Source organism: Nerophis ophidion, linkage group LG03 (genome assembly GCF_033978795.1).
Source record: "Nerophis ophidion isolate RoL-2023_Sa linkage group LG03, RoL_Noph_v1.0, whole genome shotgun sequence".
In the NCBI taxonomy this organism is placed as follows: Eukaryota; Metazoa; Chordata; class Actinopteri; order Syngnathiformes; family Syngnathidae; genus Nerophis; species Nerophis ophidion.
In genome coordinates, this window is record NC_084613.1 from 6,594,182 (window position 1) to 6,616,300 (window position 22,119).

General features: G+C 40.1%; 1 protein-coding gene across 1 annotated transcript in view; it reads right to left on the bottom strand.

Annotated features, from left to right (window-relative positions):
- Positions 1 to 273: 273 nt before the first annotated feature.
- Positions 274 to 22,119, bottom strand: part of LOC133549037 (DNA polymerase zeta catalytic subunit-like) — an 81,574-nt gene continuing 59,728 nt past the window's right edge. Inside the window, exons 4-8 of the mRNA XM_061894109.1 lie at positions 17,213 to 17,373; positions 12,709 to 12,841; positions 8,740 to 8,834; positions 2,040 to 2,144; positions 274 to 623 (exon numbers count right to left, since the gene is read on the bottom strand). Coding sequence (XP_061750093.1) covers positions 535 to 623; positions 2,040 to 2,144; positions 8,740 to 8,834; positions 12,709 to 12,841; positions 17,213 to 17,373 — 583 coding nt within the window. The 3' untranslated portion in view covers positions 274 to 534. The remainder of the gene's footprint in view (positions 624 to 2,039; positions 2,145 to 8,739; positions 8,835 to 12,708; positions 12,842 to 17,212; positions 17,374 to 22,119) is intronic.

The following is a 22,119-nucleotide window of genomic DNA, read 5'->3' on the forward strand; positions in this document are numbered from 1 at the left end:
ACTTTGAAAATCAGTTTTTACCTTGAAAATGAGTTTTTACCTTGAAAATCAGCTTTCGCCTTGGAAATCAGTTTTTGCATTGAAAATCAGCTTTTGCTTAAAAAATCAGCTTTTACATTGAAAATTAGCTTTCACCTAGAAAATAAGCTTTTGCCTTGATAATCAGCTTTTACCTTAAATCAGCTTTTGCCTTGAAAATCAGCTTAAACATTGAAAATGAGCTTTTACCTTGAAAAACAGTTTTTGTATTGAAAATCAGGTTTTGCCTCCAAAATCAGCTTTTACCTTGAAAATCAGCTTTAATGTTGAAAATCAACTATAACCTTGAAAAAGGACGGCCAAAACCACTTTTTATTTCAACACTCTCGCGCCGTACCTGCCGTCAAAACTCCAAAGACCGACTGCACGTTTGCTGCCTTCACAATAAAACATACTTCTCCATCCTGCCTGCGCTAACAAAATAAAAGTCCAACCCATCGCTTTCATGTGGTATTGGACAGAAAGGAGGACAAAACAAGAGACATAAAATGTCACTTACACATCAAAGTCATTCTCCCTCAGAATCTCCCTCAGTTTGTTCATGAAGAGCTGCTCACTCTCAGTGGGAGAGACGAACTCTCGATCTGCAAAACACAAGAAAATCTCATTTATTTTGACGGTTTCAACGCAGCTCATACAAAAATACAACAGAAATGCAAGGTTGGAGATAACCACCCATGAATAAAACATGTGCAAACCCCAAAAGCAGTGAAGTTGTCATCAAATAAAAAGAGAATACAACAAATCCTTTTCAACTTATATCCGATTGAATAGACTGCAAAGACCAGATATTTCATGTTCACACTCCTGAAATGTGGACCACAGAACACTTTTCCACTTTGCATCAGTCCATCTTAGATGAGCTCGGGCCCAGCAAACCCGGCTGTGTTTCTGGGTGTTGTTGATAAATGGCTTTGATTTTGCATAGTAGAGTTTTAACTTCACGGTGGCAGAGGGGTTAGTGCGTCTGCCTCACAATACGAAGGTCCTGCAGTCCTGGGTTCAATTCCAGGCTGAGGATCTTTCTGTGTGGAGTTTGCATGTTCTCCCCGTGAATGCGTGGGTTCCCTCCGGGTACTCCGGCTTCCTCCCACCTCCAAAGACATGCACCTGGGGGTTAGGTTGATTGGCAACACTAGATTGGCCCTAGTGTGTGAATGTGAGTGTGAATGTTGTCTGTCTGTGTTGGCCCTGCGATGAGGTGGCGACTTGTCCAGGGTGTACCCCGCCTTCCCCCCGATTGTAGCGCCCCCCCGCCACCCCAAAAGAGAATAAGCGGTAGAAAAATGGATGGAGTTTTAACTTGCACTTACAGATGTAGCGACCGACCGTAGTTACTGACAGCGGCTTTCTGAAGTGTTCCTCAGCCCAGGTGGTGATATCCTTTACACACTCGTGTGGCTTTTTTTTTTGGCTTGAGTGATCCAGGGGTGCGTAATATCATGGCTTACGTGCAGTGATTTCTCCACATTCTCTGAACCTTTTGATGATATTACAGATAGTAGATGGAGGAAATCCCTAAATTCCTTGCAATAGCTGCTTGAGAAAATGTGCTCAGGCATTTGTCGACAAAGTGGTGACCCTCGCCCCCGTCCTTGTTTGTGAATGAGTGAGCATTTCATGGAAGCTGCTTTTTATAGCCAATCGTGGCACCCACCTGTTCCCAATTAGCCTGTTCCAAATAAGCTCTTGATGAGCATGCCTCAACTTTCCTCACTCTTTTTTGCCACTTGTGCCAGCTTCTTTGAAACACGTTGCAGGCTGCAAATTCCAAATGAGCTAATATTTGTGTGTGTGTGTGAACATGAAATATCTTGTCTTTGCAGTCTATTCAATTGAATATAAGTTGAAAAATATTTGTTGTATTCTCTTTTTATTTACCATTTACACAAGGTGACAACTTCAATGCTTTTGTACATTGTGACCTATGTAGGGTTTCTCCCGGCTTGGATACAAGAAGCAAAAACACAAAAGGTAAATAAGGAGATGTGATCGCTGACCTTGTGACTCTGGGGTTTCTAGCTGTGAGTCCTTGTTCTTTTCTCTCCTCCGCTGCTTCTCATCCTCCCAAATGGCTTGTAGACCGGGGTTCCGTCCAATCTGATCTGGACAGATGACAGAAGAGCGTGTCACCAGCACCGCACCGGCATGCATGAGGGAATGTCAGCGGGCAGAAAAATAACATTTTGCTGCCTCACGCCGAGTTGACATATCTGGCTTCCTCCCACAAAAAAAATATTTGTATTAAAAGACTCTTAATTACTAGTAAATGCAAAGGGTTGTCTGTCTCTTTGTGTCAATATTTAGGTTAAAGGCCTACTGAAATGAGATTTTCTTATTTAAACGGGGATAGCAGGTCCATTCTATGTGTCATACTTGATCATTTCGCCATATTTTTGCTGAAAGGATTTAGTAGAGAACATCAACGATAAAGTTTGCAACTTTCGGTCGCTAATAAAAAAGCCTTGCCTGTACCGGAAGTAGCAGACGATGTGCGCGTGACGTCACGGGTTGTGGAGCTCCTCACATCTGAACGTTGTTTACAATCATGGCCACCAGCAGCGAGAGCGATTCGGACTGAGAAAGCGACGATTTCCCCATTAATTTGAGCGAGGATGAAAGATTTGTGGATGAGGAAATTTAGAGTGAAGGACTAGGAAAAAGAAAAAAAAACGAGTGCAGTGGGAGCGATTCAGATGTTATTAGACACATTTACTAGGATAATTCTAGAAAATCCCTTGTCTGCCTATTGTGTCGCTAGTGTTTTAGTGAGATTAAATAGTACCCGAAAGTCGGAGGGGTGTGGCCACGGTTGTGTTCTCTGAGGGAAGTCACGAAGCTGCAGCAGGGCGGAGAGCGATTCGGACAGAGAAAGCGATGATTTCCCCATTAATTTGAGCAGGAATGAAAGATTTGTGGATGAGGAAAGTGGGAGTGAAGGACTAGGAAAAAAAAAAAAAGAGTGCAGTGGGAGCGATTCAGATGTTATCAGACACATTTACTAGGATATTTCTAGAAAATCCCTTATCTGCCTATTGTGTTGCTAGTGTTTTAGTGAGATTAAATAGTACCTGAAAGTCGGGAGGGGTGTGGCCACGGTTGTGTTCTCTGAGGGAAGTCACGAAGCTGCAGCAGGACGGAGAGCGATTCGGACGGAAAAAGCGACGATTTCCCCATTAATTTGAGCGAGGATGAAAGATTCGTGGATGAGGAAATTTAGAGTGAAGGACTAGGAAAAAAAAAACGAGTGCAGTGGGAGCGATTCAGATGTTGTTAGACACATGTACTAGGATAATTCTAGAAAATCCCTAATCTGCCTATTGTGTTGCTAGTGTTTTAGTGAGATTAAATAGTACCTGAAAGTCGGAGGGGTGTGGCCACGGTTGTGTTCTCTGAGGGAAGTCACGAAGCTGCAGCAGGACGGAGAGCGATTCGGACGGAAAAAGCGACGATTTCCCCATTAATTTGAGCAAGGATGAAAGATTCGTGGATGAGGAAATTTAGAGTGAAGGACTAGGGAAAAGAAAAAAAACGAGTGCAGTGGGAGCGATTCAGATGTTATTAGACACATTTACCAGGATATTTCTAGAAAATCCCTTATCTGCCTATTGTGTTGCTAGTGTTTTAGTGAGATTAAATAGTACCTGAAAGTCGGAGGGGTGTGGCCACGGTTGTGTTCTCTGAGGGAAGTCACGAAGCTGCAGCAGGGCGGAGAGCGATTCGGACCGAGAAAGCGACAATTTCCCCATTAATTTAAGCGAGGATGAAAGATTTGTGGATGAGGAAATTTAGAGTGAAGGACTAGGGAGAAAAAAAAACGAGTGCAGTGGGAGCGATTCAGATGTTATTAGACACATTTACTAGGATATTTCTAGAAAATCCCTTATCTGCCTATTGTGTTGCTAGTGTTTTAGTGAGATTAAATAGTACCTGAAAGTCGGAGGGGTGTGGCCACGGTTGTGTTCTCTGAGGGAAGTCACGAAGCTGCGGCAGGACGGAGAGCGATTCGGACCGAGAAAGCGATGATTTCCCCATTAATTTGAGCGAGGATGAAAGATTCGTGGATGAGGAAATTTAGAGTGAAGGACTAGGAAAAAGAAAAACGAGTGCAGTGGGAGCGATTCAGATGTTATTAGACACATTTACTAGGATAATTCTAGAAAATCCCTTATCTGCCTATTGTGTTGCTAGTGTTTTAGTGAGATTAAATAGTACCTGAAAGTCGGGAGGGGTGTGGCCACGGTTGTGTTCTCTGAGGGAAGTCACGAAGCTGCAGCAGGGCGGAGAGCGATTCGGACCCAGAAAGCGACGATTTCCCCATTAATTTATGCGAGGATGAAAGATTTGTGGATGAGGAAATTTAGAGTGAAGGACTAGGGAGAAAAAAAAACGAGTGCAGTGGGAGCGATTCAGATGTTATTAGACACATTTACTAGGATATTTCTAGAAAATCCCTTATCTGCCTATTGTGTTGCTAGTGTTTTAGTGAGATTAAATAGTACCTGAAAGTCGGAGGGGTGTGGCCACGGTTGTGTTCTCTGAGGGAAGTCACGAAGCTGCGCCAGGACGGAGAGCGATTCGGACCGAGAAAGCGACGATTTCCCCATTAATTTGAGCGAGAATGAAAGATTTGTGGATGAGGAAAGTGAGAGTGAAGGACTAGGGGAAAAAAAAAGCGAGTGCAGTGGGAGCGATTCAGATGTTATTAGACACATTTACTAGGATAATTCTAGAAAATCCCTTATCTGCCTATTGTGTTGCTAGTGTTTTAGTGAGATTAAATAGTACCTGAAAGTCGGGAGGGGTGTGGCCACGGTTGTGTTCTCTGAGGGAAGTCACGAAGCTGCGGCAGGACGGAGAGCGATTCGGACCCAGAAAGCGACGATTTCCCCATTAATTTGAGCAGGAATGAAAGATTTGTGGATGAGGAAAGTGGGAGTGAAGGACTAGGAAAAAAAAAAAAGAGTGCAGTGGGAGCGATTCAGATGTTATTAGACACATTTACTAGGATATTTCTAGAAAATCCCTTTTCTGCCTATTGTGTTGCTAGTGTTTTAGTGAGATTAAATAGTACCTGAAAGTCGGAGGGGTGTGGCCACGGTTGTGTTCTCTGAGGGAAGTCACGAAGCTGCAGCAGGACGGAGAGCGATTCGGACCGAGAAAGCAACGATTTCCCCATTAATTTGAGCGAGAATGAAAGATTTGTGGATGAGGAAAGTGAGAGTGAAGGACTAGGGAAAAAAAAAAGCGAGTGCAGTGGGAGCGATTCAGATGTTATTAGACACATTTACTAAGATAATTCTCGAAAATCCCTAATCTGCCTATTGTGTTGCTAGTGTTTTAGTGAGATTAAATAGTACCTGAAAGTCGGGAGGGGTGTGGCCACGGTTGTGTTCTCTGAGGGAAGTCACGAAGCTGCGGCAGGACGGAGAGCGATTCGGACCGAGAAAGCAACGATTTCCCCATTAATTTGAGCGAGGATGAAAGATTTGTGGATGAGGAAATTTAGAGTGAAGGACAAGGGGAAAAAAAAACGAGTGCAGTGGGAGCGATTCAGATGTTATTAGACACATTTATTAGGATAATTCTGGAAAATCCCTAATCTGCCTATTGTGTTGCTAGTGTTTTAGTGAGATTAAATAGTACCTGAAAGTCGGGAGGGGTGTGGCCACGGTTGTGTTCTCTGAGGGAAGTCACGAAGCTGCGGCAGGACGGAGAGCGATTCGGACAGAGAAAGCGACAATTTCCCCATTAATTTGAGCGAGGATGAAAGATTCGTGGATGAGGAAATTTAGAGTGAAGGACTAGGAAAAAAAAAAACGAGTGCAGTGGGAGCGATTCAGATGTTATTAGACACATTTACTAGGATAATTCTAGAAAATCCCTAATCTGCCTATTGTGTTGCTAGTGTTTTAGTGAGATTAAATAGTACCTGAAAGTCGGAGGGGTGTGGCCACGGTTGTGTTCTCTGAGGGAAGTCACGAAGCTGCAGCAGGACGGAGAGCGATTCGGACGGAAAAAGCGACGATTTCCCCATTAATTTGAGCAAGGATGAAAGATTCGTGGATGAGGAAATTTAGAGTGAAGGACTAGGGAAAATAAAAAAAACGAGTGCAGTGGGAGCGATTCAGATGTTATTAGACACATTTACTAGGATAATTCTAGAAAATCCCTTATCTGCCTATTGTGTTGCTAGTGTTTTAGTGAGGTTAAATAGTACCTGAAAGTCGGGAGGGGTGTGGCCACGGTTGTGTTCTCTGAGGGAAGTCACGAAGCTGCAGCAGGGCGGAGAGCGATTCGGACCGAGAAAGCGACGATTTCCCCATTAATTTGAGCGAGGATGAAAGATTCGTGGATGAGGAAATTTAGAGTGAAGGACTAGGGAAAAAAAAAAAAAACGAGTGCAGTGGGAGCGATTCAGATGTTATTAGACACATTTACTAGGATATTTCTAGAAAATCCCTTATCTGCCTATTGTGTTGCTAGTGTTTTAGTGAGATTAAATAGTACCTGAAAGTCGGGAGGGGTGTGGCCACGGTTGTGTTCTCTGAGGGAAGTCACGAAGCTGCAGCAGGACGGAGAGCGATTTGGACCGAGAAAGCGACGATTTCCCCATTAATTTGAGCGAGGATGAAAGATTCGTGGATGAGGAAATTTTGAGTGAAGGACTAGGGAAAAAAAATAATAAACGAGTGCAGTGGGAGCGATTCACATAAATTCACATTTACTAGGATAATTCTAGAAAATCCCTTATCTGCCTATTGTGTTGCTAGTGTTTTAGTGAGATTAAATAGTACCTGAAAGTTGGGAGGGGTGTGGCCACGGTTGTGTTCTCTGAGGGAAGTCACGAAGCTGCAGCAGGACGAGCGATTCAGACCGAGAAAGCGATGATTTCCCCATTAATTTGAGCAAGAATGAAAGATTTGTGGATGAGGAAAGTTAGAGTGAAGGACTAGGGAGAAAAAAAAACGAGTGCAGTGGGAGCGATTCAGATGTTATTAGACACATTTACTAGGATAATTCTCGAAAATCCCTAATCTGCCTATTGTGTTGCTAGTGTTTTAGTGAGATTAAATAGTACCTGAAAGTCGGGAGGGGTGTGGCCACGGTTGTGTTCTCTGAGGGAAGTCACGAAGCTGCGGCAGGACGGAGAGCGATTCGGACCCAGAAAGCGACGATTTCCCCATTAATTTAAGCGAGGATGAAAGATTTGTGGATGAGGAAATTTAGAGTGAAGGACTAGGGAGAAAAAAAAACGAGTGCAGTGGGAGCGATTCAGATGTTATTAGACACATTTACTAGGATAATTCTCGAAAATCCCTAATCTGCCTATTGTGTTGCTAGTGTTTTAGTGAGATTAAATAGTACCTGAAAGTCGGAGGGGTGTGGCCACGGTTGTGTTCTCTGAGGGAAGTCACGAAGCTGCAGCAGGACGGAAGCTCCGCTGATGTCTCCGGTAAGAGGCGACTTATTACCATGATTTTCTCACCGAAAACTGCCGGTTGACATGTAGCCGGGATCCATATTCGCTTGACCGCTCTGATCCATACTAAAGCTTCATCTTCGGGAATTTTAAACAAGGGAACACCGGCTGTTTGTGTGGCTAAAGGCTAAAAGCTTCCCACCTACATCTTTCGTGTCCCCCTGCTAAAGCCAGTGCATGTCCAGGCCCATCTGAAGTTTGCTGGATGATACAGCAGAGGATTGGGAGAATGTCATGTGGTCAGATGAAACCAAAATACAACTTGTTGGTATAAACTCAACTCGTCGTGTTTGGAGGAAGAAGAATACTGAGTTGCATCCCAAGAACACCATACCTACTGTGAAGCATGGGGGTTGAAACATCATGCTTTGGGGCTGTTTTTCTGCTAAGGGGACAGGACGACTGATCCGTGTTAAGGAAAGAATGAATGGGGCCATGTATCGTGAGATTTTGAGCCAAAACCTCCTTCCATCAGTGAGAGCTTTGAAGATGAAACGTGGCTAGGTCTTCCAGCATGACAATGATCCCAAACACACCGCCCGGGCAACGAAGGAGTGGCTCCGTAAGAAGCATTTGAAAGTCCTGGAGTGGCCTAGCCAGTCTCCAGACTTCAACCCCGTAGAAAATCTGTGGAGGGAGTTGAAAGTCCGTGTTGCTCGGCGACAGCCCCAAAACATTACTGCTCTCGAGAAGATCTGCATAGAGGAATGGGCCAAAATACCAGCTACTGTGTGTGCAAACCTGGTAAAGACCTATAGTAGTCCTTTGACCTCTGTTATTGCCAACAAATACTTATTTTCCACCGTAATTTACAAATAAATTATTTTAAATTCCAACAATGTGAATTCCTGGATTTCTTTTTCACATTTTGTCTCTCACAGTTGAAGTGTACCTATGATGAAAATTACAGATCTCTTTCATCCTTTGAAGTGGGAGAACTTGCACAATCGCTGGCTGACTAAATACTTTCTTGCCCCACTGTATACAAATAGTGGTAGATTGTACAAGCCTACACAAAACTAATCAAAATGTTTTGTTTTTACAAATCACAACGGATAAGAGAACCGAATCATTAGGAAAGAGTCCAAAGTGGACAATTCCCATCCTTCACCCTGGCAATGTTTCTGCTCCTAAATTGAAAAAAAATATTCCTGGAAAGTATGTGCGATGCTCGCATTTTAGGAAAGATGGACTTTCCAGTGATAAAACATTCTTACTCTCAATCTCCAGACGGTTGAGGACGTCCACGGCGACCGCATCCACCTCTAGCTCACAGGTGCTCTGCCTCTGCACCTCCTCCAGCACCAGGGAGCTGTGGGCAAACACACCAGATATGATTAGCAAAAACTTGGGTAGAACTCTCAAAAACAACGGAGAAAAGAGAGCAAGTGTTCTCGACTTGAAGACAATTAGAAGTTTTTTAAAGTATGAGAAAAATGATCTTATGTAACATTTCATAAGATCATCAAGTATTTATAAGGACACATTTCATATTGTACAGATCGATACCTTCTTCTTTGATTAGACAAACTGAACATTTTATTTACAAACGCCAAAAGCAGTGAAGTTGTCATCTTGTGCAAAAGGTGAATAAAAATAGAATACAACAAATCCTTTTCAACTTATATTCAATTGAATAGACTGCAAAGATAAGATATTTCATGTTCACACTGAAAAACGTCTTAATTTGAATGTAATGGCAGCAACACAAGTCAAAAAAGGCATTTTTTTTTGCCAGTGTGTTACATGGCCTTTCCTTTTAACAAGACTCAGTAAAGGTTTGGGAACTGAGGAGACACATTTTTCATTCTTGCTTGATGTACAGCTTAAGTTGTTCAACAGTTTTCCCCGCCTCATATTTTAGCCTTCAGACATTTTCAATGTCTGGACTACAGGCAGGCCAGTCTAGTACCCGCACTCTTTTGGCATCGTCTTGCTGAAATAAGCAGGGGCGTCCATGATAGGAACATATGTTGCTCCAAAATCTGTATGTACCTTTCAGCATTAATGGTGCCTTCACAGATGTGTAAGTTACCCATGCCTTGGCCACTAATACACCCCCATACCATCACACATGCTGACTTTTTAAATGTTCACCCTAGAACAGTACCCATGGTTATTTTCCTCTTTGGTCCAGTTACCAAAAACAATGTGAAATGTGGACTCGTTAGACCACAGAACATTTTCCCACTTCCCAACAGTCCATCTTGGATGAGCTCCGGCCCAGCGAAGCCGACGGCGCTTCTGGGTGTTGTTGATAAATAGCTTTGGCTTTGCATAGTAGAGTTTTAACTTGCACTTAGAGATGTAGCACCCAACTGTTGTTACTGACAGTGGTTTTCTGAAGTGTTCCTCAGCCCATGTGGTGGTATCCTTTACAAACTGACGTGGCTTTATGATGCAGTAGCACCTGAGGGATCCAAGGTGTGTAATATCATGGCTTACGTGCAGTGATTTCTCCACATTCTCTGAACATTTTGATGATATTACGGAGGGTGGATGGTGAAATCCCTAAATTCCTTGCAATAGCTGCTTGAGAAATGTTGTTCTTAACCAATTTGCTCAGGCATTTGTTGACAAAGTGGTGACCCTTTGAAATAAGCAGGGGCGTCCATGAGAACAACATATGTTGCTCCAAAATCTGTATGTACCTTTCAGAATGAATGGTGCCTTCACAGATGTGTAAGTTACCCATGCCTTGGCCACTAATACACCCCCATACCATCACACATGCTGACTTTTACACTTTCACCCTAGAACAGTACGCATGGTTCTTTTCCACTTTGGTCCATAGTTACCAAAAACAATGTGAAATGTGGACTCGTTAGACCACAGAATATTTTCCCACTTCGCATCAGTCCATCTTGGATGAGCTCCGGCCCAGCGAAGCCGACGGCGCTTCTGGGTGTTGTTGATAAATAGCTTTGGCTTTGCATAGTAGAGTTTTAACTTGCACTTAGAGATGTAGCACCCAACTGTAGTTACTGACAGTGGTTTTCTGAAGTGTTCCTGAGCCCATGTGGTGGTATCCTTTACACACTGACGTGGCTTTTTGATGCAGTAGCTCCTGAGGGATCCAAGGTGCGTAATATCATGGCTTACGTGCAGTGATTTCTCCACATTCTCTGAACATTTTGATGATATCACTGAGGGTAGATGGTGAAATCCCTAAATTCCTTGCAATGGCTGCTTGAGAAATGTTGTTCTTAACCAATTTGCTCAGGCATTTGTTGACAAAGTGGTGACCCTTTGAAATAAGCAGGGGCGTCCATGATAACAACATATGTTGCTCCAAAAGCTGTATGTACCTTTCAGCATTAATGGTGCCTTCAGAGATGTGTAAGTTACCCATGCCTTGGCCACTAATACACCCCCATACCATCACACATACTGACTTTTACACTTTCACCCTAAAACAGTCCCCATGGTTCTTTTCCTCTTTGGTCCACGGTTTCCAAAAACAATGTGAAATGTGGACTCGTTATTCCACAGAACATTTTCCCACTTCGCATCAGTCCATCTTGGATGAGCTCCGGCCCAGCGAAGCCGACGGCGATTCTGGGTGTTGTTGATAAATAGCTTTGGCTTTGCATAGTAGAGTTTTAACTTGCACTTACAGATGTAGCGACCAACTGTAGTTACTGACAGTGGTTTTCTGAAGTGTTCCTGAGCCCATGTGGTGGTATCCTTTACACACTGACGTGGCTTTTTGATGCAGTAGCGCCTGAGGGATCCAAGGTGTGTAATATCATGGCTTACGTGCAGTGATTTCTCCACATTCTCTGAACATTTTGATGATATTACGGAGCGTAGATGGTGAAATCCCTAAATTCCTTGCAATAGCTGCTTGAGAAATGTTGTTCGTAACCAATTTGCTCAGGCATTTGTTGACAAAGTGGTGACCCCTTGAAATAAGCAGGGGCGTCCATGATAACAACATATGTTGCTCCAAAAGCTGTATGTACCTTTCAGCATTAATGGTGCCTTCACAGATGTGTAAGTTACCCATGCCTTGGCCACTAATACACCCCCATACCATCACACATGCCGACTTTTACACTTTCATCCTAAAACAGTCCCCATGGTTCTTTTCCTCTTTGGTCCACGGTTTCCAAAAACAATGTGAAATGTGGACTCGTTAGACCACAGAACATTTTCCCACTTCGCATCAGTCCATCTTGGATGAGCTCCGGCCCAGCGGCGATTCTGGGTGTTGTTGATAAATAGCTTTGGCTTTGCATAGTAGAGTTTTAACTTGCACTTACAGATGTAGCGACCAACTGTAGTTACTGACAGTGGTTTTCTGAAGTGTTCCTGAGCCCATGTGGTGGTATCCTTTACACACTGACGTGGCTTTTTGATGCAGTAGCGCCTGAGGGATCCAAGGTGTGTAATATCATGGCTTACGTGCAGTGATTTCTCTACATTCTCTGAACATTTTGATGATATTACGGAGCGTAGATGGTGAAATCCCTAAATTCCTTGCAATAGCTGCTTGAGAAATGTTCTTCGTAACCAATTTGCTCAGGCATTTGTTGACAAAGTGGTGACCCCTTGAAATAAGCAGGGGCGTCCATGATAACAACATATGTTGCTCCAAAAGCTGTATGTACCTTTCAGCATTAATGGTGCCTTCACAGATGTGTAAGTTACCCACGCCTTGGCCACTAATACACCCCCATACCATCACACATGCTGGCTTTTGAGCATCAAAATACAAACAATTGTACATCAAAGTAAAAAGTGCATCAAAGAGACTTGTTTAATTTGGCTATTTACCCACATTAAAGCGTCTGGGTCAAAATGACCCGCAACATCATCTTTGTATACAAACTCTGCAAGACATTCCACGACACAACAACGTGTCCAGATTTTACACACCAGTTCACGGCCCTAGATGAGGAAAAGTCACCAAATTTCAGCAAGAAAAAAAAAAGGATAACCAGTACTTTGATCAACACAAAAACTGAAATGGGTCAAATTGACCCTCAACATAATTGTGCTTCGTCTTTTTGCTTACAACCGTTTTAAGCTCAAACAGTGCTAAATGCAAGTGATTGCTATTTTTCAACTGGTCTTGCATCTTCTCAAAGGTGTAAAAAGATAGGAAAAAACCCCTGCAAGTAGATGATTGAAATGTCCCGCAGATGGGTTATAGTTCCAGCAGAGTGATGGAGATGACTCACCAAGGGATGGCGTCCTCCTCCCAGCGTACAAAGGTACTCCCCAGGGCGCTGTGGTTGAGTTTGGACGTGGAGGGACTGTTGGCCGTGAAAGGACTGCTGGGAGTCTGCCTGTCTGGGGCTGCTGACACCTCATCTAAAACACACATTGCACGGACGTCTGATAGTCGTCTCAAAAGAGCTTGTCGGCACTTTTTCCCGACAAAAACCTAGGAACTATTCTTCATCTGTACGCTTGTAATCAAAAGTGTACGTACGCGTGTAAAGAACATGACGTCATGGCTGTCTTGACTTTGCAATCATTTCTTATTTTTGTTTTGATGTAGTGACATACTTGTTGCTCACAAAAAACATTCATGCAGTTTTCTTCTTTTATGAATCTATTACTGAAAACGCGAGCAATCAAAAGTATACGTACAGCAAAGTTACATGTCCCTTGGCAAGTTTACCCGCAATAAGGCGCTTTTGGTAGCCATCCACAAGCTTCTGCTTACATTTTTCACCGCAAAATTGCTGCAGTTCGGATAAACGTGTGACATGGACTTGTTTCTTCAGCATTGTCCACACCTTTAAGTCAGGACTTTGGGAAGGAGGTTCTAAAAACCTTCATTCTAGCCTGATTTAGCCATTCCTATAGCTCGGTTGGTAGAGCGGCCGTGCCAGCAACTTGAGGGTTGCAGGTTCGATTCCCGCTTCCGCCATCCTAGTCACTGCCGTTGTGTCCTTGGGCAAGACACTTTACCCACCTGCTCTCAGTGCCACCCACACTGGTTTAAATGTAACTTAAATATTGGCTTTCAGTATGTAAAAGCACCTTGAGTCACTAGAGAAAAAGCGCTATATAAATATACTTCACTTTACCACTTTTGAGGTGTGTTTGGGGTCATTGTCCTGTTGGAAGACCCAACTGCGCCCAAGACCCAACCTCCGGGCTGATGATTTAGGTAGGTTGTCCTGAAGAATTTGGAGATAATCCTCCTTTTTCATTGTCCCATTTAATGCAGCAGTTCCATTGGCAGCAAAAGAGGCCCAGAGCATAATACTACCACCACCATGCTCGACGATAGGCATGGTGTTCCTGGGATTAAAGGCCTCACCATATTGCTGGGAATTGTGGCCAAACAGCTCCATTTTTGTTGTCATCTGACCACATAACTTTCCTGCAAAAGGTCTTATATTTGTCCATGTGATGGTTTTTAAACATGTGAATGTGTGTCCTCTCAATTGCTCCGTTGATTGCTATTCTGAATGTTACTGGGTCGGTTTTGGTTTTGGAATTGCATTATTATGGTATTGTTGTGTTCTGTTTTGTTTGATTAAAAAAAAATCTGAAAAAAAGAAAAAACAAAAACAAAAGAAACACCAATAAGATGATTGATGAACATTATCACATCATTTATTCAGAATGTATAAATAACGACAAATAAACAACATTTACCGTATTTCCGGCGCTTACCAAAGGCATGCGGTAAATTTAGGCCTGCGCTTATAAATTTGAGTGTGATGTAAGGATACCATCATGAAAAGCACAATTGATAAAAAAAAACGTTTTTATGGTCTTACCTTTACTTATAAATAAAGTCCATTGGCAGCTATTTCTGATCAAAAGCATCGATAACTTATTTATAGAAGTCTTCCTTATCTTTCTTCAGTTTTAAGTCTCTGTCTCGATGGAGATCTTCCTTTATTACCTCCTGCTTCCATTGAAAGTCCAGTTTAGAAAAGTGTTTTATTTTAGATATGTAATCCTCCATGTTAAAAGTGCAAGCGAGAGGAAAAAATAAACGATCGCTGTTGTTGTCACTTCTTCTGCAGCAGAGTAGTCGCAAGAAGGATCACTAGCGCCCTCTACCACCAGGAGGCGGGAGTCATTTAATGACTCATATTTGACACACGCAGCTACGGTATATTAATAAAACATAGCTCGCTTACTGTTCTTTTTAGCATATTCAATAGCTTGGACCTTAAATCCTACTGAATAGCTCTTAATCTTCTTCCCTTTATGCGATTTCAAATTATTGAAATCAGCCTCCTCCATTTTGAAAATGATGACAGGTGACGTGTCATTCGTGACGTGACGAGTTTGACCCGGTGGAAATTCTAGGCAGGCGCATAATAAATACCTGGCAGCAATTCAAGGAAGTACGGTAAGTGTAAAAAACAAAAAACGCAACATTAATTTTTAAACTAGGAAGTTTATTTTTGAGTTATCGTGCCGTGATTTTACCAGACCGGCCTACATGGGAGTAGATTTTTCTCCATGTGGCCCCCCGTCTAAAATGGGTTTGACGCCCCGGGTTTAGAGAGTGCATTTGAGCTGTGAAGAGGTCTTTTAAAACTTTTAACTCATGGCCACGTTCATAAAGTGTTGCTAAACCATTCTCTTTTATCGTCCTTTCACGTCATCCCGAGAGAAAAGGATGCTGTTAGAGTCAGAGGATGTAAACCCGCCTGTCTATTCTTCTTTCGGACTATTCTGCTTCTCAAAGAGTCTAGGAACACTTCACTGACGACTTCAAAGAGTTGGGGGGAAATTAAAATCCTGCTTTTGTTAGTGGAAAGTCAAGTGTGATTTTTTTTCTTTTTTTAATGGGACTTTAAAGTGGAGGGAGAAATTTCCTGCCATCGCTTGGCAGGAACTAGTCAGGACTAAGATCACATCAAACAGATCTTTAATCAGACCTTGTTCAACTATTCTCTGAGTGTTTGAGTGTCCAACACAGGTTGTGGAGTCAAGTTACACACTTAATATAAATCAATTTGTCACATTGAATTGTGAGGTTGAAAAATAGAAAGAAATCGTTCAACAGAGAACATCATCTGGACATGTTCAATGGAACTTATGTTCAATTCTAATTAATACTTAATTAGTTTATACTTGCAGGAAACTTAGTTTGGCACTGCAGTTTCTGGGTCTACGTACATACCCTGACGCAAAATTCTGTTTACCGTATTTCCTTGAATTGCCGCCGGGTATATAGTACGCGCCTGGCTAGAATTACTGCAAGGTCAAACTCAGTTTGTAAAATAATTAGCGCATACTTAGTATTACCGCCGGCTCAGGATTAACGCCGGCTCAGACTCAATACGCAAAATATAATTTTTATTAGCACATGCCTAGAATTACTGCCGGGTCAAACTCGTTTCGTCAAATAAATAGCATATGCCTAGAATTTCCACAGGGTCAAACTCGTCACGTCACGAGTGACACTTCATCTGTCATCATTTTCAAAATGGAGGAGGCTGATTTCAATAATTAGAAATCGCATAAAAGGGAAGAAGATTAAGAGCTATTCAGTAGGATTTAAGGTCCAACTCAGGGGTCGGGAACCTTTTTGGCTGAGAGAGCCATGAAAGCCAAATATTTCAAAATGTATTTCCGTGAGAGCCGTTTAATATTTTTTAACACTGAAAACAATTAAAAGTGTGCTTTTTTTTAAGTAACACCAACATTTTTGGAGTATAATAAGTCTTGTATTCTTTTTTAAAAACATTGTTATTCTGAAGCTAACCAATAATAAATAAAATACTTCTTACCATTAATGCGACTTCTTGAACAGATTCGGTCGAAAACGGATGGATGGATTAAAATGCAGGGGAATGTTTTATATTTGGAATGTTATTTTTTAACTCTGATTACCAGTGGAAATAATAATTTATTGTGTTAAGCAATGTCAGTTAAAATTAATCTGAGAGCCAGATGTATCAATCCAAAGAGCCAGGGTTCCCTACCCCTGGTCCAGGCTATTGAATATTCTAAAAAGAACAGTAAGCAGCTATGTTTTATTAATATACCGTAGCTGCGTGTGTCAAATATGAGTCATTAAATGACTCCCGCCTCCTGGTGGTAGAGGGCGCTAGTGATCCTTCTTGCGACTACTCGGCTGCAGAAGAAGTGACAACAACAGCGATCGTTTATTATTTCCTCTCGCTTGCACTTTTAACATGGAGGATTACATATCTAAAATAAAACCATTTTCTAAACTGGACTTTCAATCGAAGAAGGAGGTAACAAAGGAAGATCTCCATCCAGACAGAGAGACTTTAAAAACTGAAGAAAGATAAGGAAGACTTCTATAAACAAGTTATCGATGCTTTTGATCAGAAGGAGCTGCGCATGGACTTCATTTATAAGTAAAGGTAAGACCATAATAACGTTTTTGTATTAAATGTGCTTTTCATGATGGTATCCTTACATCACACTCAAATTTATAAGCGCAGGCCTAAATTTACCGCATGCCTTTGGTAAACGCCGGAGTGAGAAGAGGTTTTAAATTGATTACACTCAAATTTAAGTTGAATTGTAGCCGAATTGGCTACAAACAAACAGAAACAGAATGCTGGACGACAGCAAAAACTTACAGCGTCCACAAAGTACATCCGTACTTGACATGACAATCAACAACGTCCACACAAAGAAGGATAGCAACAACGTAATCAGCCTTGTTCGCGCTCAAAGGAAGACGTGAAAGCGCTACAGGAAAACACAAAAAAAAACGGCCCTTACCTTTGTTGTGGCTCCTGCGGAACTTGACGGCCGCCAGGCTGAGCAGGTTCATGCCGTACAGGTTGTAGTCCATGAAGAGCTGCAGCAGGTAAGGGATGTGGCCCTCGTGAGGCTGGTAGATCTTGTTCAGGACCGCCCCGCTCTGCAGCAGCTCACACACCCTGCAGGGAACAATCACTTCGTGACAACACACGGCATTGATGACAGCTGCTGATGATGTACATGGGGCAAAAGTATACGTACAGCAATGTTCCTTGGCAAGTTTACCTGCGATAAGGCGCTTTTTGGTAGCCATCCACAAGCTTCTGTTAACATTTTTCACCACAAAATAAATTGCTGCAGTTCAGCTAAATGTGTTGCTTTTCTGACATGGACTTGTTTCTTCAGCATTGTCCACACTTTTAAGTCCGGACTTGTTTTTAAATCAAAAGATGTGTAAATGAAACATAAATTAGTCCTTAAATAAAATAGTTAACATACTAGACAACTTGTCCTTTAATAGTAAGTAAACAAACCTATTATTTTATAAAGGACAAACTGTATAAATGGATTATTAATCTACCTGTTCATTTACTGTTAATATCTGCTTATTTTCTGTTTCAACAATAAAATATAATACATAATACACCAGTAATAATATGGTCAAAAAATACTGATGTAAAGGGTAGGTGTCGTGCTGTTTTCTGTTTTAACATGTTCTGTCTACACTTCTGTTAAAATGTAATAATCACTTATTCTTCTCTTTGTTGATACTTGACATTATTTTTGGATGATACCACACATTTAGGTATGGATCTGATACAAAGTAGTTTCAAGATCACACAATAAAATATAATACATAATACACCAGTAATAATATGGTCAAAAATACTGATGTAAAGGGTAGGTGTCATGCTGTTTTCTGTTTCAACATGTTCTATCGACACTTCTGTTAAAATGTAATAATCACTTATTCTTTTCTTCTTTGATACTTGACATTAGTTTTGGATGATACCACACATTTGGGTATGGATCCGATACCAAGTAGTTTCAAGATCATACAATAAAATATAATTCCTAATACACCAGTCATAATATGGTCAAAAATACTGATGTAAAGGGTAGGTGGCGTGCTGTTTTCTGTTTGAACATGTTCTATCTACACTTCTGTTAAAATGTAATAATCACTTATTCTTCTCTTCTGTGATACTTGACGTTAGTTGTGGATGATACCACACATTTAGGCATGGATCTGATACCAAGTAGTTTCAAGATCATACAATAAAATATAATTCCTAATACACCAGTAATAATATGGTCAAAAATACTGATGTAAAGGGTAGGTGTCATGCTGTTTTCTGTTTCAACATGTTCTATCGACACTTCTGTTAAAATGTAATAATCACTTATTCTTCTCTTTGTTGATACTTGACATTAGTTTTGGATGATACCACACATTTGGGTATGGATCCGATACCAAGTAGTTTCAAGATCATACAATAAAATATAAAACCTAATACACTAGTAATAATATGGTTAAAAAATACTGATGTAAAGGGTAGGTGTCATGCTGTTTTCTGTTTCAACATGTTCTATCTACACTTCTGTTAAAATGTAATAATCACTTTTTCTTCTGTTCTTCGATACTTGACATTAGTTTTGGATGATACCACACATTTAGGCATGGATCTGATACCAAGTAGTTTCAAGATCACACAATAAAATATAATACATAATACACCAGTAATAATATGGTCAAAAAATACTGATGTAAAGGGTAGGTGTCGTGCTGTTTTCTGTTTTAACATGTTCTGTCTACACTTCTGTTAAAATGTAATAATCACTTATTCTTCTCTTTGTTGATACTTGACATTAGTTTTGGATGATACCACACATTTAGGTATGGATCTGATACAAAGTAGTTTCAAGATCACACAATAAAATATAATACATAATACACCAGTAATAATATGGTCAAAAATACTGATGTAAAGGGTAGGTGTCATGCTGTTTTCTGTTTCAACATGTTCTATCTACACTTCTGTTAAAATGTAATCATCACTTATTCTTCTCTTCTTTGATACTTGACATTAGTTTTGGATGATACCACACATTTAGGTATGGATCTGATACCAAGTAGTTTCAAGATCACACAATAAAATATAATACATAATACACCAGTAATAATATGGTCAAAAAATACTGATGTAAAGGGTAGGTGTCGTGCTGTTTTCTGTTTTAACATGTTCTGTCTACACTTCTGTTAAAATGTAATAATCACTTATTCTTCTCTTTGTTGATACTTGACATTAGTTTTGGATGATACCACACATTTAGGTATGAATCTGATACAAAGTGGTTCCAAGATCACACAATAAAATATAATACATAATACACCAGTAATAATATGGTCAAAAATACTGATGTAAAGGGTAGGTGTCATGCTGTTTTCTGTTTCAACATGTTCTATCGACACTTCTGTTAAAATGTAATAATCACTTATTCTTTTCTTCTTTGATACTTGACATTGGTTTTGGATGATACCACACATTTGGGTATGGATCCGATACCAAGTAGTTTCAAGATCATACAATAAAATATAATTCCTAATACACCAGTCATAATATGGTCAAAAATACTGATGTAAAGGGTAGGTGGCGTGCTGTTTTCTGTTTGAACATGTTCTATCTACACTTCTGTTAAAATGTAATAATCACTTATTCTTCTCTTCTGTGATACTTGACGTTAGTTGTGGATGATACCACACATTTAGGCATGGATCTGATACCAAGTAGTTTCAAGATCATACAATAAAATATAGTTCCTAATACACCAGTAATAATATGGTCAAAAATACTGATGTAAAGGGTAGGTGTCGTGCTGTTTTCTGTTTTAACATGTTCTGTCTACACTTCTGTTAAAATGTAATAATCACTTATTCTTCTCTTTGTTGATACTTGACATTAGTTTTGGATGATACCACACATTTAGGTATGGATCTGATACAAAGTAGTTTCAAGATCACACAATAAAATATAATACATAATACACCAGTAATAATATGGTCAAAAATACTGATGTAAAGGGTAGGTGTCACACTGTTTTCTGTTTCAACATGTTCTATCGACACTTCTGTTAAAATGTAATAATCACTTATTCTTTTCTTCTTTGATACTTGACATTAGTTTTGGATGATACCACACATTTGGGTATGGATCCGATACCAAGTAGTTTCAAGATCATACAATAAAATATAATTCCTAATACACCAGTCATAATATGGTCAAAAATACTGATGTAAAGGGTAGGTGTCGTGCTGTTTTCTGTTTTAACATGTTCTATCTACACTTCTGTTAAAATGTAATAATCACTTTTTCTTCTGTTCTTCGATACTTGACATTAGTTTTGGATGATACCACACATTTAGGCATGGATCTGATACCAAGTAGTTTCAAGATCACACAATAAAATATAATACATAATACACCAGTAATAATATGGTCAAAAAATACTGATGTAAAGGGTAGGTGTCGTGCTGTTTTCTGTTTTAACATGTTCTCTCTACACTTCTGTTAAAATGTAATAATCACTTATTCTTCTCTTTGTTGATACTTGACATTAGTTTTGGATGATACCACACATTTAGGTATGGATCTGATACCAAGTAGTTTCAAGATCACACAATAAAATATAATACATAATACACCAGTAATAATATGGTCAAAAATACTGATGTAAAGGGTAGGTGTCGTGCTGTTTTCTGTTTCAACATGTTCTATCGACACTTCTGTTAAAATGTAATAATCACTTATTCTTTTCTTCTTTGATACTTGACATTAGTTTTGGATGATACCACACATTTAGGCATGGATCTGATACCAAGTAGTTTCAAGATCACACAATAAAATATAATACATAATACACCAGTAATAATATGGTCAAAAATACTGATGTAAAGGGTAGGTGTCATGCTGTTTTCTGTTTTAACATGTTCTATCGACACTTCTGTTAAAATGTAATAATCACTTATTCTTTTCTTCTTTGATACTTGACATTAGTTTTGGATGATACCACACATTTGGGTATGGATCCGATACCAAGTAGTTTCAAGATCATACAATAAAATATAATTCCTAATACACCAGTCATAATATGGTCAAAAATACTGATGTAAAGGGTAGGTGTCGTGCTGTTTTCTGTTTCAACATGTTCTATCTACACTTCTGTTAAAATGTAATAATCCTTTTATTCTTCTCTACTTCGATACTTGACATTAGTTTTGGATGATACCAAACATTTAGATATGGATCCGATACCAAGTAGTTACAGGATCATTCATTGGTCATATTCCTCATGTGTCTAGGGACGTATTTACTGACTTTATAAACATAATATGAATTTAGGCATGGATCTGATACCAAGTAGTTTCAAGATCATACAATAAAATATAATTCCTAATACACCAGTAATAATATGGTCAAAAATACTGATGTAAAGGGTAGGTGTCGTGCTGTTTTCTGTTTTAACATGTTCTATCTACACTTCTGTTAAAATGTAATAATCACTTATTCTTTTCTTCTTTGATACTTGACATTAGTTTTGGATGATACCACACATTTAGGTATGGATCCGATACCAAGTAGTTTCAAGATCATACAATAAAATATAAAACCTAATACACTAGTAATAATATGGTTAAAAAATACTGATGTAAAGGGTAGGTGTCATGCTGTTTTCTGTTTCAACATGTTCTATCTACACTTCTGTTAAAATGTAATAATCCTCTTATTCTTCTCTACTTCGATACTTGACATTAGTTTTGGATGATACCAAACATTTAGATATGGATCCGATACCAAGTAGTTACAGGATCATTCATTGGTCATATTCCTCATGTGTCCAGGGACGTATTTACTGACTTTATAAAC